The sequence below is a fragment of the Vanellus vanellus genome, assembly GCF_965231255.1.
Source record: "Vanellus vanellus genome assembly, chromosome: 6".
NCBI lineage: Eukaryota > Metazoa > Chordata > Aves > Charadriiformes > Charadriidae > Vanellus > Vanellus vanellus.
The window spans coordinates 22,163,673-22,180,291 of NC_138911.1; the positions used below are offsets into that span (position 1 = coordinate 22,163,673).

Below are 16,619 nucleotides of genomic sequence, written 5' to 3' on the forward strand. Positions count from 1 at the left end.
CCTTCCCTCCAGCGTGTCAATGGCTCTACATAGCTTGGAGTTGTCGACAAACTTACTGAAGGTACACTCAATCCCACTGTCCATGTCGCTGACGAAGATGTTAAACAACACCAGTCCCAGTACTGACCCCTGAGGAACAGTACTCGTCACTGGTCTCCACTTGGACATCGACCTGTTGACCACAGCTCTGAGTGCAGCCACCCAGCCAATTCCTTATCCACCAAGTTTTTAATCCATCAACTCCATGTCTCTCCAATTTAGAGACAGGGATGCCAAATGCTTTGCACAAGTACAGGTAGATGATGTCAGTTGCTCTTCTCTTATCCACCAACACTGTAACTCCTACTGTACCTGAATTTCATTTCATTTTAGTCAGTGGTGCTTTACTTTTATAATACCTAATGCATGAATGTTCTTTCCCTCTGGCTTGCAAGTGTATGAGAATTGAATAAAGCTCCTTTCAAGTTAATAGTATCCATATAAAGTAATTTGTAATCGTAGAAAGATATATGTAGTGCCTTGAAAACATTCTTATGCATATAAATGTCATGCACTGGCATTGATGACAGAATATGGCATGTACATTTTCACAAGTGTTATGCCCTGCATGGTGGTGAAAGAGGTGGACAATAGTGCCAGGGAAGAATGGACAGATAATTCTTAGAAGATTCTTCCATGAGAAATGGGAATGTCATTTAAAATAGTACCACATAAAGGACAATTCTTTACCCTGAAGGAAAACTCCAGCATAACATAGTAGGCATATTCTTTCTCTAACATTAGCATATGAACATACTTAGCATTTTGAATTGTCCAGCACTACACAACTTGTAGAGATGAAGGAACTTAACTAAATGCTTAGGGGTGGAGATTTCTAGTGCTAGAAATTATCAGTGTTCTGCAACCTGGAAAGTCATTTCTGAAATTAACATATTGAGATAATTGAAAGAAGGAATAGAGAGAAAGGGTTTTTTGCAGTGGGGAGCTGTAGTTTTTCATTAATGATCCAATTCTCCCTAATTCATAATTTAGCAGAGGACAGATTTGGACATGTAAGGCATGTAGATAGCACTCCTTCCTGCCCTCCTTCTGGTCAGCCCTCCCACCCTCTTTCTTTCGTTTGTTGATCCTGTGCTAGTAGTCCTTGTCTGTAAGGCTAGGCTCTTATAAACTTGGAGTAGAAGAGAAAAAATATACTGCATATAATCATCAAAGTACCTGTGGAATGGTGAGTGAATAAGATGAATCAACAGACCGTAAGACAAGTAGGTGATTAATGGATGATTAAGTGTCACCATCATAGGCTCAGTTGGAAGTGTGAGTAAAGTAGTTTATAATTCCACCTACAAGACAGTTTCAGAATTGCAAGTATCTGCACATTAGACATGTAACTGGAACGGGGCTCACAGATAAAAAATTGCATAGCTATGAAATTTACTGCTCCCTGACAAATTGTACCCAAACCAAACCCCAGTTCTCGTTACCATTCTATCACACCCCACAGCTAAGTACATTGGAATTAATCAGGTGTTACAGGATTGCAAAACAGTAATAACGCGTTGTGCACTATGTAGCTCTGTTAACCACAGTCATCACTGAAATGTGTGAGCTCTATACACGATAGCCACATCGCCAAACTAAAAGATACAGTAAGAATTTGTGGATGAATGAGTGTTGTATTTGAACATTTTATCAAGCTGTCAGCTTTTGCAGAAAGTGACGTCTTACAATCATTCTCTAAATTTGCTCAGGTACTGTAAATTGAGCCCCCAACATTTTTATGTGAAATGTCACTGAGCAGTATGTTATGCTCAAAGTAAAGAAAATGTGACTCCCTGAAGAAAAAAGAAATCAGGCTTTAGTGTCTAGTGATACAAACTGAATAAAAAGGGTACATGCCTCCCAGTCCCTCGCTTTCACTGCCTTCCTCTGGAACCAAAAGTCCTAGCTAATAAAATGTTCACTTAATTAAAATGTGTTTAGCTCTACAAATTACATGCAAAATGGTGTTGAGTGGCCGGAGAGCGAGGTAGCTACATGTGAGAAAGGAACACCTTTCATATACAAAAAGTGTGCATAAACGCATCGACTTTTTAAAAACAATGTAAGATGAAAATAATGGCTTCGTAGCTACTTCATGTTTGAGACATCTAGAACGTTTATGCCACCTGCTACAACATGTAATATGGCATATTTTCCTCTGTTCTTCACAGGTATGGTTTTGTAGTGGGGAATATTGTTATCCCACGAATCAATCCCTATCATCTTTGTGCTGCAAATCACACTGGCATTTACAAACTTTCAGCTAACACAACTGGTCGGTATGATGCATACTGTTACAATGCAACAGGTATGTATATGTTTTTATGATGTATTTTAGATCTGTTTTTCAGCTGAGAAGAAATACATTTTGTCAGCCTCTAGAATTGTATCTATAATACCAGCAATGAGTTTCACCTGTTTTGTCATTAGTGTGTTTTGAACTAAACCATTTTCTGCCCTTGGAACTATATTAGTAGATTCAGGATAGTTCATTATAATGGCTTAGTGCAGTGAACCACTGCAGCAGTGAGTCTAAAAGACACAACTGTTGTAGGCAATCACGCACGGCTCTTCTGTTCATGCACATGTGAGCTTCTATAGTGAACGGTTATTTTTGTTAAGGGATTCTAGGAGTGGCTGCCACCTGCAGCAGCTCCAAGCCCCAGGGTGGCCATCCCAGGCCCATGGATATGGCTGCTGCTTGCCTGTTTGCAGGTTCATCCAGTATTTGCTCTGTGGCAAATCTCCATTCAGACATTAGGCAGTTAGGTAGCAATGTGGGTCAGGAGCAGACTGCTTTCTTCTAAGGTTTTGAGTTTTTTAATAGTTGGAAATATTTTGCTAAATTATTAGGAAAATGTAGATAATCTTGTGACAGATGCTGAACACAATATTTGAAGATAAAATCTGGACTAACTTCAAGTGTCTTCAATTTCAGTATATTATTGCATTCACAGTGGAAACAGACCTTACAGAAAACTGTAGGCAAAATTCACTGATGATTTGAAGGACATTGACATTTTTTTGATTTTGTTCTCGGTGTTCATATAATTAAAAATCATCTTTGCATTGGCATAGTATCAGGTCAGCTGCCATCACCCACGAATGACTCTTCTCCTCCTACAGTGATGTCCATCCCCACCAAAGCTTTATAACTCCTCCCAAGTCTCATTCCCTTTCAGCACTATGAGCAGGTGGCTCACACACTGGTCCCAAACATAGCACCCCTGGAGCAAGCAGTGCTCACCAAACCAGGGCACCCTCTGTCTGTGCAGAGCCCTCCATGGAGGGGTCAGGGTCTCTTCGGGTAAAAAGGATTACAGCTGCCATTGCCACCAAGACAGTGGGGTTGTCTGCACTGAAACTGAGTTATAAGGCTATTTTAACTGACACTGATTGTAATCATTTTCTGAAATGGTTATGAAAACGGAGAATTTCATCGTTAGCTGACAGAAAAATCTTGAAGTGCCTCATCTGGGACGGAGCAAAGAGGGAATGTAGGTGGATCAGTGAATAACGTTTGATTTCGAAAATTGTTTTCTATATTCCACATCTGAAGCTGACATTCTGTGATTATGTACAATTAATATGCATATACCTGTGACTTTTTTTCTCAGTTTCCTCAAATTAATATTCTCTGTTGTTCTTCTTTTACAGAAACAAGGGACAAAGCATGTGAGCCAATTGAAAGACTAGATACTTCTTTCCTCAATAATCAGGGTGAAATAGGTACTGTATTGATTGGAAAGACCTGCCACTTGTTTCATTTTTAGGATCTGTTTGTTTTTTTTTTTCCATAAACACTTGCTAATATTAGAAATCAAGCCAAACATAAGAAAAAGAAATCAAGAGGTGTTCAACAGCAATTAAATCAACTGGTCAGTTGCCTTCCCCTAAATCCTATGGAGCTTGGTTTGTCTCAAGGTGCTACCAAACACTTTTTATATAGGTATTTGACATTTTTAGCACCTCAAAGCTGCTAATGTTTCTTTGACATATAGGACTTTACTAAAGACAGCAATCTTTCTACATCTCATTTGAGCTGCTGGTTAGAAAAGCAGATGGAAGTGGAAGAAATCTCTCAAATCATTTGTCCCATTTCTAAAATTCTGATTGACTTAACAGAGGCCAAGATTTTATCTTCAAAATCAAACTGTCTGATCAAAATATAAAAATATTTGATGCAGAGTATGCCCTATATGTTTGACAAATATATACCTTGGCATAGATACATTAGGCATAGTTCAGTGATGTATGATATAGACACATTAGTTAGAATGGCAAAAATGGATGAACTGATATTAATCCACAACTGTTTCTCTTTAAATTTTCTTACTTAAACTGTTTAGCATTACTCAAATATAGCTATGTAACTCCTTGATATTATTAGCTTCTTAATTTCCTCTTTCCAACAGTCATTGACAATGCAGATGGCTCACGTTATAATGCAGATGGCACACGTCATAGTGGAGAGTCCTCAACCTCAGGTGCAGATGATGAAAATGTAGGTAGTGGATCAACACATGACACAACTCCCATGGATACCTCCATCAGGAGATCCAGCCCCTCATATTATGGAAGTTCTACTCCAGTCTCACAGCTGCCAGATCATTCTTCTGGAGGGGGTGAAAAAGAAATTCCTAAGAAAGATTCTGGTAAGGACAATAAGTTGCCACTGTATCCTATTTAAAATAACTTAGTGAAGAATTACATGGCCAGTTAAAGGATATCATGAGGGAATGAGAAGCTTCATCTCTAATTTGTATCATGCAGAAGTAAAAGGAGAATGTCTGTCTTTGAAAGAAAACAGAAGGGTTCTGAATTTCTAATGATTTTTTTGATTGCACAGGGGTACAAAGCAGCCACACATCAGCATAGTTTCCATATGTTCCCAGAATGTTGAGAAGAGAAGAGAAGAGAATTTGCTCTTGTTCTTATTAAAATATTTATTTCATCAAAGTCTCAAAAACATATCTAACAGTGAACACAGAGACGTTAGTGAGACTGAGGGTATGGGTATATGGAGATAATGATAACATTATCTGTTCTCTAAAAGGATGAATTGACATTAAGTAATAAGAACAAGGAGGAGTTTACAATACAAGTGATTTCTCTTTGTACAAATACAGGGGTTTTTTTAGGACATCTTCTTACTGCAGTATATTACAGAATACACGGAGAGACAAAAATGTTAATCTAAAATGTTATTACTATCTTCTTCCTTTAGGTGGTAAACCCAAATTCTATTTTCATGAAGCCCTACCAAATACAAATTCCATAATTTTTCCTAAGGCATTCTGAAGGGTGGAAGATTAGAATCACAGAATCATAGAATTGTCTAGGTTGGAAGGGACCTTTAGGATCATCGAGTCCAACTATCAACCTAACACTGCCAAATCAACCACTCAACCGTGTCCCTAAGCACCACGTCTACCTGTCTTTGAGATACCTCCAGGGATGGCAACTCCACCACTTCCCTGGGCAGCCTGTTCCAATACTTAACAACCCTTTCTGTGAAGAACTTTTTCCTAATATCCATCCTAAACCTAACCTGGCGTAACTTGAGGCCATGTCCTCTTGTTCTATTGTTTGCTACTAGTGAGAAGAGATTGACCCCCACCTCTCTACAACCTCCTTTCAGGTAGCTGTAGAGAGCGATAAGGTCTCCCCTGAGCCTCCTTTTCTCCAGGCTTAACAACCCCAGTTCCCTCAGCCACTCCTCACAGGACTTGTTCTCCAGACCCCTCACCCGCTTTGTTGCCCTTCTCTGGACATGCTCCAGCACCACAATGTCCTTGTAGTAAGGGGCCCAAAACTGAACACAGTACTCAAGGTGGGGTCTCACCTGTGCTGAGTACAGGGAGATGATCGCTTCCCTAGTCCTGCTCACCAAGCTATTCCTCATGCAGGCCAGGATGCCACAGGCCTTCTTGGCCACCTGGGCACACTGCTGACTCATATTCAGCCAGTTGTCAACCAACAACTTGAGGTCCTTCTCTGCGAGGCAGCTTTCCAGCTATTCCACCCCAACCATGGGGTTGTTGTGACCCAAGTGCAAGACCCAGCTCTTGGCCTTGTTGAAGCTTATAGCATCGACCTCAGCCCATTAGATCTCCGCGTAGAGCCATCCTACCCTGAAGCAGATCAACACACCCGCCTAGCTTAGTGTCATCTGCAAACTTACTGAGGGTGCACTTGATCCCCTTGTCCAGGTCATTGATATTAAAGAGCCCTGGGGAACACCACTTGTGACCGGCTACCAACTGGATTTAGCTCCATTCACCACCAGTCAGTGAATTAGAGTCCCTTGCAAGTGTGTCTGACTTTCTTGTGAAAGTGGCATGTATTTTATTTCACCTTTCATGTTGCTTGTGTGGCTGAAATTATCAGAGGTCTGAAAGACTAACTCCCATTGAACCTAAGGCATTCAAATATAACTAATCCTCTAAGTACAGTAAAGTTTACTGTGTGACCTCTGACTACAGGCTTTTTACCAAATCACCAATAACTTTCCAGTGAAGGGTGCCAGCAGCTTGCCTCATTATCCTCAATAAATACTGACATTAAAAAAAAAATAAATGAGCAGAAGCATTAGAATTATAAAATGGCTTTTCACTGGTGGTATACTCATGACATTTTATGCTTGTTTTTCCATGTAGTTAACATCACGAAAGGTAAATCCTACCATTCTGGTCCTAAGGAACTAGGATCAGTGACATTCCTCAAGGTCTATGCCAATTACTTGCTGTGACAGCTCTTATCAACTCTGCTTACATGCAGAGTTTAGATTTTTGGACTAAATCTCAGAATATATCTCAGTAAAAAGGGGAATACAAATAACTTCACCCATTACTCTAGAATCTCTGTCCAGGTGGTATACAGGTAAAATTAGAGCTTGGGTCACATGAACAGACCATTGCCAGAACATTCATAATCACTGTAATACATACTCCTCTTGAAATAATCTGTTTTGGTGATAGCCTTAAAATGTTAGTAAAGTAAGGTTATTTGGCATTGAACTATTTGAAGAACCTAGTCTGTATCTTTCTTCTCTCTTGGACCAACAAATGAAGGAACGAAGCTTGCAATATAGAATAATTGCAGTAGTTGTGAATAATGAGTTGCAATTCAGCTAATAAAATAGTACTAATTCATCCATCACCATACAGATGATGAAATTTCTTCTGTATCACCTGACATCCCTTTGGTGACAGCAACTGATGATTCACCTGCAGAAGATGGCGGACAGTATCCTGCGAGTACTAGTAAGATTTACGTATTATAGTAACTACAAATATAGATTGCATTAAAACTGCTTTATTCTTACAGCAGGGCATTCTGGTAAGTGGTGAAGTATACATCATCTCCAATTTTGTAAAGACATTGAAACACAGTACTTTCCAGACTGGTTAAGTCAGAAATAAACTTCACTCTCTGGGACAAGGGGAGCAAAAACATTTACTGTACGTTTTCTTCAATGCTTACACGAGTTCAGAAAGATTGTTGATTTGTATTTCTCACTGTTTTTTTATCACATGTATTTACTCTATGAGGCACCACAAACTAGTGCAACCAGTTATCACTTGAAGTCAATTTATTTCTGATGTAGAAAAGGACATTTTGGTCAATTTGTGATGAAAGTGTCTGTGATGCTAATATATTTATGGTTGTGAATGTGGGTGAGTCACATCAAAACCATGGCCTAACTCACCAAAGCAGTGCTTTAAGTGGCAGTACCAATTGCCAAGCCACTTGTGCACTGCAAAAACTAATTCCGTCCTTGTTGTTGGCAATATACATCAGAAAAATCTGGGGCCTCTGATGGTTCCACAGGCTTTGAGGGCTCAAAAGAACAGCAGCCATTTTCTTGCTTTGTCCTTAAATAGCTGTACTGAGTGGGAAAAACAGCTTGTGATGTTTTTATCAAATATGTAGTGCACAGCAGCTACAGCAAATAAAAAAACTTTTAAAGTCATCTTATATGTTTTAAATTGGAACTGTACATATATTCACTCTAGTCCTTAAGTTTAGATTGATAAAGGTCTTTGCTCCAGAAAATAAACTGAACCTAAAAGAACATTTTAACTATATAGAGGAGATCTACAGAGGTGTGTTGTAGTAAAAATTGAACTAAAAGAAATGAAAGCTTCTTCCTGCTCACTCTTTTTTTTTTTTTTTTTTCCACCATGGAAGCCTGTGATAGTGAGGAATTTGCTTAATTGTTTGTTGGTTGCTGATAGAAGGTCCATGTGACTTCAAGGGGTGGTGCCCATGTTACTGTATTTAAAAATCACAGGATAAGAATAAGAATAGTTGTATGTCTTACACAAAAAGCAAAAACTATACTGAAAGACAGAAATCGTTCAACCAAGAATCTTGTCTCAGAGGATGTGAAGGTTAGTAATACCTTATAAATATGTAGATGGAAAAAAGAAATATCAGACTGATTTTCCCCTAAAACTTTACAGCAGGTAGAGAATTTTCTGGTGCTTGTTTCAAGTGAAAGGTTTTCCTACAAAGTATTGCCTATAAGTCAGGGAGGGGGATGGTAGCAGAATCCCACCTGGTAACAGTGAGGAGTTTGTCTGGTTGACTCTGGTGGTGATTTTTCCGTCATATTTATTTGCTTTTGTATGTGTGTATGAGTTAGGGCTTCCTTGTACACGTTTCTGTACCCATTGAAAAAACTTGTCCATTGTTTCTAGGCAGAAAAGCTTTTGGGTTTCCTTTTACTACTTGATTATCAAATGTGTTGATCCTAAATACATATTCCCTTCCTGTTGCTAACAGATCTCATGGGCATGACTATATTACAGAGGGAAAGCTAGAGATATTTAACATTTTAAAAGATCGAAATAACTATAGAGCTATGTAATAAAATATGTCAATATTTATACGTGCATATCACAGAAGTGATTACTGCTTATTGTGTTAGGATTGATAAATTGATACTCTCAAAAAAAAGATTATGAAAGTACTGCACCTGGCCTTTTTTGATAGCTTTAGCTATTACTCAGGAACAAAATTTTAAAGCCAAACCTACTCATTTCATTTAATTTTACTGCATCGTAAATGAATGAGTAAATTACCACTCCTTTCAGAAGTTAAGTACAAGTAGTGCTAAGTCTAAGGAGCAAATAGTGACTGTGAGAAGAGACAATATTTATTCAGTTAAGGACAGTGTTTCAGAAAGGAAAAATCTGTTAGGTTTTGCTGCCAAAGCAGTTCTGAGTTTTATTCCACACACTTTGTACACTCTGCAGTTTACAGATAAGCAAAACCTAACTACTGCAGACTGAAGAAAATCAGTTTATCTTGTTTGATCATTAGAACTTTGATTCCTAGGTCTTGCATTCTCCAATTAATTCGTATATTGCACAAAAATTGATCAGAACTATTGTGTTTGACGTAAGTCTTCAAGATATTTTTCTGAATTAATTATTTAAAGATTTTTTTTTCTGAATAAAAACTGGTACATGATAACTTCATCTTCAAGACATAGAAGTAAGATGGTCTAAATGCTGATAAAAATATTTCTTGCAAGGAATTGCCAGAATAAAAATATTGCCAGAGAAATATTTTGAAGTAGGTTTTGATTTCTTTGTGTGAATATGTGTATGACTTGAAGCACAGCTATTCTTGCAAACTCTGCTTGATGCATAACTTTCTCAGCAGAGAAAAAGATTAAAATATCAAGTTGCTTGCTTGAGGGATTTCAGTTTCTATGGTGTGCATGCTTCTATTAGCTTTGAATGATTTTTGTCAAAATATGGTGGCATATTTCACATGCAGAATGTATTTTGCGTATTTTGATCTGACATGTAAAAATGCTATGCAGAATTAACTGACTTTACTGGACTTTCAGAGCTGGTAACACAATCTTATACTTTAGTAGAATGATTCAAACTTTACTTACCCTAAGAGCATTGGATATTTTTGCTGTTTGAGGAATGTAATGATACATTCACCTTGTACTCACATCCATCTCAGTGGCATGAGCATGCTCAGGGTGCTGGTGGACTTGACTTTGCTGGAGAAAAATGCTTCTCAAGAAATAATAACAAGATCTTGGTTGAATGAGCCATGTCCTAACAGCTCCAGGGCCTCATCGTGACAACCTGGAGAAAGCTACCACCCAAGCTCAGTGGAATCTGGTCTCAAACCGCTGGTGGTGGTCAAATCCTGGAGAGAAGATGCAAGACCCCACGCGAGCAACCAAGGGTAAAGAATGTCACGCTAAGAGGGTGCTTTGATTAGGGGCTGAATAACTGGAGCACCAGGGCAACAAGCTTCAGAAACACTGAGTCTGGGGGGGTTGAATGTGTGGTGTATGTCACCTCTTTTCATTACCATGTGTTTGAAGTGGGAAAAGCAAAGTACTGGGCTGTCTCTCACTGACTGTGGTAGCGATAGTGTGGTTGTCCACATTGTCCATGTGTTGCGGAAGTATTCTGCTTGTCTGAAAGGGAGGAGTATGTGAGTCATTTTATAAAGGATATACTGGGATTCTTCTTGTTTCCTGTTTGGAGGCAATTTGGAAGTAGACTATTCCAATGAGAAGGACTTGTGGGAGAAAGGAAGAAAACGTTTGCAAGCCAGTACACTACACTCACTCTGCTAGAAGAGGACAGAGTATGGTTAGCGCTGCAAGCGTGCATAGGGCACTGAAACATAGCCAGGAGCCATGCTGGGGCAGTTTCAGCAGGGCCATGGCAGAGCGATGAATCCCTTGTGGGTGGAAGAACCAGGAGGAGATATGGACCGTGGGAAGCACGGTGCCATACACTGGCCTCTGTGATTGTAAGGCCGCATGTAGGGGAGATAGGAAAGCATAACTGCTGTCAGCAGAAGACCTTTTGGGTTAGGGCTTCATGGCAGATTTAACATCATCACAGCAGATGTGACCTCAAGTGGCAACGGTTCAGATGATGAAGACTCTTCGGAGGAGACAATTTACCCAACAGTGTTTCCAGGCTGGGACAGGAGTGTGGCCAAGGATGAGTATGCTCCAAGTACTAGTAAGGAACTTCCTTTCTCTTTGGATGGCTTCCTTCTTCTTTTTCCTGCCCTACCTGATGTGCCTTCTTCTTTGGCACGCATATATTGTGTGAAAATTGGATGCTCTCCTGATAAGCTTTTGTTATAAACACATCTCCTGTGCCACAGGAAATCCCATTTAGAACCTGTGAGGTCCATATCCTTAGAAGGACCATCTTCCATTGCTTCTAGAATTGTTATCTTGTCTCCATTCATATCTGATTTGCAGGCTTCCCTCACGGCATGTTGAGCCTGAAGGAATAATTCCTCTTTGGAGGGAGTTTCCGACCTCTATACAAGTGTCACAATTATTTCTGTTTGCATGCTAATACCTATTTGGCTTGCCTAGCATAGTGGACAAAAAGGCTGTAGATTCCTGTAATTTTTCTAAACCAAATTATCTTACCATCCTTAAATGTCTGTCACAAACCTATGGAACATTACTATTTGAAATGCTAAGTTCTGAGAAAGTTTTGTGCATTGGTAATGTGGTAGGAGTAAAGCTGTAACTCTTCGTGCTATGCTGACACCTAACTGGAAACTGTTTCTGGTGTGGATTTTGCTGTAAGCATCAGGACAAGGGGAGTGCATGTGTCTTTCAAATGGAATGGCCATAGTTCTGAGCCCAGATCCTTGGCAGCATTGGCTTCATGGGGTTGTCAGTAGAAGAAAAGGCTAAACTAAAAGGTGTGCTTATCTCTGGGTGTCATTTTGCCTGTCATGGATACTTCTTTCGCCTTTTGTATGTGATCTTATGTCATCTTGGTGGACGTTGCTCATTCTGGAATCTATCTAAGGCTATCTTCTCTCTCCTGCTGGAAAAGCCTGTGAGGAACTGATTAACCTTGTTGAATATGAAGGGCTAGCAGAGACCCACAGGCCTTTTTGACAGCTCCTCTCAAGGGACCGTGCTCTTTCTTGGGACTTCCACTAGTGCTCGCATCTGGATAAGTGGCTGAAGAATGTAATGATGCCACAGGTTCATACATTCACCTTGCACTCACATCCATCTCAGTGGCATGAGCATGCTCAGGGTGCTGGTGGACTTGACTTTGCTGGAGAAAAATGCTTCTCAAGAAATAATAACAAGATCTTGGTTGAATGAGCCATGTCCTAACAGCTCCAGGGCCTCATCGTGACAACCTGGAGAAAGCTACCACCCAAGCTCAGTGGAATCTGGTCTCAAACCGCTGGTGGTGGTCAAATCCTGGAGAGAAGATGCAAGACCCCACGCGAGCAACCAAGGGTAAAGAATGTCACGCTAAGAGGGTGCTTTGATTAGGGGCTGAATAACTGGAGCACCAGGGCAACAAGCTTCAGAAACATTGAGTCTGGGGGGGTTGAATGTGTGGTGTATGTCACCTCTTTTCATTACCATGTGTTTGAAGTGGGAAAAGCAAAGTACTGGGCTGTCTCTCACTGACTGTGGTAGCGATAGTGTAGTTGTCCACATTGTCCATGTGTTGCGGAAGTATTCTGCTTGTCTGAAAGGGAGGAGTATGTGAGTCATTTTATAAAGGATATACTGGGATTCTTCTTGTTTCCTGTTTGGAGGCAATTTGGAAGTAGACTATTCCAATGAGAAGGACTTGTGGGAGAAAGGAAGAAAACGTTTGCAAGCCAGTACACTACACTCACTCTGCTAGAAGAGGACAGAGTATGGTTAGCGCTGCAAGCGTGCATAGGGCACTGAAACATAGCCAGGAGCCATGCTGGGGCAGTTTCAGCAGGGCCATGGCAGAGCGATGAATCCCTTGTGGGTGGAAGAACCAGGAGGAGATATGGACCGTGGGAAGCACGGTGCCATACACTGGCCTCTGTGATTGTAAGGCCGCATGTAGGGGAGATAGGAAAGCATAACTGCTGTCAGCAGAAGACCTTTTGGGTTAGGGCTTCATGGCAGATTTAACATCATCACAGCAGATGTGACCTCAAGTGGCAACGGTTCAGATGATGAAGACTCTTCGGAGGAGACAATTTACCCAACAGTGTTTCCAGGCTGGGACAGGAGTGTGGCCAAGGATGAGTATGCTCCAAGTACTAGTAAGGAACTTCCTTTCTCTTTGGATGGCTTCCTTCTTCTTTTTCCTGCCCTACCTGATGTGCCTTCTTCTTTGGCACGCATATATTGTGTGAAAATTGGATGCTCTCCTTATCAACTCTTTCTTCAGAAATATCTCTTTTATGATTAGAAACATCATGTGATGCCCATAGCAATAGAATAAATGTCTTTTCAATCACTATTTAAAATTAACTTCCCAGTTTCATGCCTATTTGAATGCATGCATTCACTCATGATTTTTCAAGAAAAAAAAAATCTTTTTTTCTAATTTTTATTTTGTGGGAAAACAGTGTTGACATAATTCCGGTTCATATTATTTGTAATCTACATCTATATAATTGTAGTCTTTCTGGCTCTGGAAGAAGACAGGCACAATTTGGGAAGGCCAAACCCCAACTGCTCTTTAAATTGTGAAGTGTCAGAAAAATATTCTCATACTTGCTATCTTCCATGCTCTTCCCATGCACTATTCTAATATCATCTCATTTTTTTTTTTACCTCTGATATTTAGGCATGATCCAATACCATAACTCAGATATTTTAATAGCTAGCCTTATTTTGCTAGTATGCATAGTCCCACAGTGATAATTTGATAGCTCTTTTTTAGCTAAAAAAGCCATCCATACCTAAAATCATTTTGTCTCAAAACCAGAAAACCACCACATAGGAGGATCTAAGCCAAATGCTGTGTGTCACTGAAGCACACAGGCTGCTACTTGGGCTTATGACTGGGGAATGTTTCCAGGCCAGGGTTGGTTTTTTTTTCAGTATAAATGCTTCCATTAGTGACTATACTCTAATCTTCTTATTTGTAGAAAGGTAATAATTTGTTCCTTTTTTTTGTATTTAATTTAATTTTATTTGAAAACATCTTAATGTGTCTTTTGTCTATGCACTTATTTACTCAGTATTGTTTATAAATCACTATTTATAAGCATTTTTTTTTCTGAAGATAGTGGAGTATTTGGTTTTTTTCAGCAGTGGTCTTTGTTTTTAGAAGAAAATACAAAATTATCAGATCATCTTGCTTTGTGATTCTTTATTCTTTTGCCTAAGTTTTAGGTATTCTGGTGTGAGTTTATTTATCTTTGAGACTCTGCATTTGTGCCTCATGGCCTAGTGGTGTCTGCATGTTCCATGGGTGAAAATGTATACAGTCTCTGATCATAGACTTTTGTGGAAGTTTTATTTTATCTGTTCAATTGTATGATAACTGTGTTGACTAATATTGCTTTCCTGGTGGCTGTCAAGATGTTTTCATTTTTTTGCTGACCGTAACTTTTGAGCTCAGTGGATATTTTAATATACATTACATGTATTATATGTATTCAGACATCTACCATATTCTTTACATCCAGCATTATTCTTCACATCCAGCATTATTCTTCAAACTTGAGTTTAAATGTCTGTAACTTCTGTAATCATTTTGCACTACTTCTGCTAAACGTTATTCTCCTATTGTTTGTTTTCCCCATTCTTCTTGGGAAAATTTGCATTTGTCTAATGCAAAGAAAAGAACGACTGGTTTGATGTAAAGAGATTTGACAAGAAGAATAGAGAGAGTACAGTTAAGCTATGCATGAATTTCCATATTCCGTCACCTTTATGGCACACTCTAACAGTAGAGTAACAGTGGTAGATGTAAAGCATGGTCAGCATTGAATCCTCCATTGTCCTAACAGCTGTGGATTCACAACACGAAACACTTCTGGAAGTCTCCACACAACATCATTGGAACCCCACCTATACAGATGAAGAGGAGCAGTATCCTAGCTCTGCTGGCAGGGGTAAAGCAATTAAGCATTTCGGTTAATATTCATATTTGTGAAATAATTCAGTGAAGTATAACACTCTTATGGTGCAGCTGGTTGCAATTCCCATACTAAGGGCCTCATTTCAGTACAATATCTTTGTACTAGAGTTGTTGGAGGTGGCATCTATAACATTAGTCCGTGGTTCCAAGTCTATCTTTTGCATCTAATCTTCATTACTTGCCACTTTTCCTCACATCTCTAGGATTTTTAAACTTGCACTGCTGGTATTGTAAAAAAACTGTGCAGATTGTAACATTTGGTGACCCACTTTGGTGAGAAAATGTTCCCTTTTTTCCACTTCAAAATTTCTGTTGTAGAATTTGAAGACAAAAGACAAAAAAGGGACCTAGTGATTCAAATACCTGAAACTGTGCTACGAAGGATAATACACTACCTCTAGATGAATGTGAATGTTTTGGTACCAGTGTTAGTGCCAGTAGCCAACTGAGATACTGCAAGTGTGCTCATGTTCTTCAAGCCTAAAACCCTCTGTAGGCAAAGGCTTACAGACTACATTCTCCAGCTATTTTTGCTGTGCACCTGAATAGTTTCCAGTTAAATTTTTTTGAAAAGCATAGCTGGATATGAGCTTTGTTTTTAGGATGTTTTGGCTATAATGCACAGCTTTAAGGAGAGGTTCAAAGCGGAATAGCTGGAGGCACAACTATATACAGCTGGATTGGTGGCCAGACTTGTAATTGCATAAAGTTAGATTGTACTGTAAAGAAATACATTTTGTTGGGACTTGAGGAAAACCTTCTTATCCCTCTGTAAAAACAACCATTTTCTACATCCTGTGGTAGTTCTTTGGATTTATACAATCTGCCTTCAATGGCTAGATAGATACCTGTCTTTCTGGTTCTGAGATTGCTTTGAACAGTGAAAGTTCAATTGGCATCAGAACAGGTGCCCAGAAATCATTTTTGTGATAATTTTCTTTCAGTTCTGAAGTATAGTTAGATCAGTTGTATTCATAAGATCCTGAATTTTAACATTTATTTATTATAAAATAATATATGTGTATTTGGTTTCATTACAAAAATAATGAATTACATTTGCATGAGTGCCCTCTTTATAAAAATTTCATTGTCTGAATGTGAAGATAAATATTCCTCCAGTTTTGCTCTTTTTGGAAATAGCCTAGGTTTCTCTAGCTGGTGACTTACAGCATATGTAACTGTTCCAGCTCATTCTTTACATGCTCTGATTGAGGACCTTTGCTTTACCTTTAATACTCATGGAAATATTTAATATCTAAGGCAGATATATTTCAAACTGAATTCTAATGCTTATTGTAGTGTTATAAGTATTCTTTATTTTTTTTTTTCTGGCATGTCTTTTCTAAGCTTTTTGATGTTCATTAGAAAATCTCTTATGGTGGTGGTACTTCAGGTGATTTCTGACTGCATCTTCTGCTATGTAAACAACAGTGAATTAAAGAGTGAGCAATGAATTTATTTTATCAATAAGAGCTTTAACTATTACTGAGTTCAAAACAAGTATGCTTTTCAACTTTGAAGATATGAACCAGCTTATTTCATTCATCCAGTCCTAAGAAGAAATGACAACTTCCTTGGAGCCAGCCTTGGAATTGTGTAATTGAGATATTAACTCAAAAGTTCATCATCTTTTCACTTTTAAAAATCCAGAATACACAGACTCAA

The 16,619-nt window shown here is 39.0% G+C and overlaps 1 protein-coding gene across 1 annotated transcript in view; it reads left to right on the top strand.

The window, feature by feature from the left end:
* The window catches only part of CD44 (CD44 molecule (IN blood group)), a 58,794-nt gene that overhangs the window by 26,601 nt on the left and 15,574 nt on the right, over nucleotides 1-16,619 (top strand). Inside the window, exons 3-6 of the mRNA XM_082485882.1 lie at nucleotides 2,214-2,350; nucleotides 3,700-3,771; nucleotides 4,458-4,697; nucleotides 7,212-7,307. Of these exons, the coding sequence (XP_082342008.1) occupies nucleotides 2,214-2,350; nucleotides 3,700-3,771; nucleotides 4,458-4,697; nucleotides 7,212-7,307 (545 nt within the window). The remainder of the gene's footprint in view (nucleotides 1-2,213; nucleotides 2,351-3,699; nucleotides 3,772-4,457; nucleotides 4,698-7,211; nucleotides 7,308-16,619) is intronic.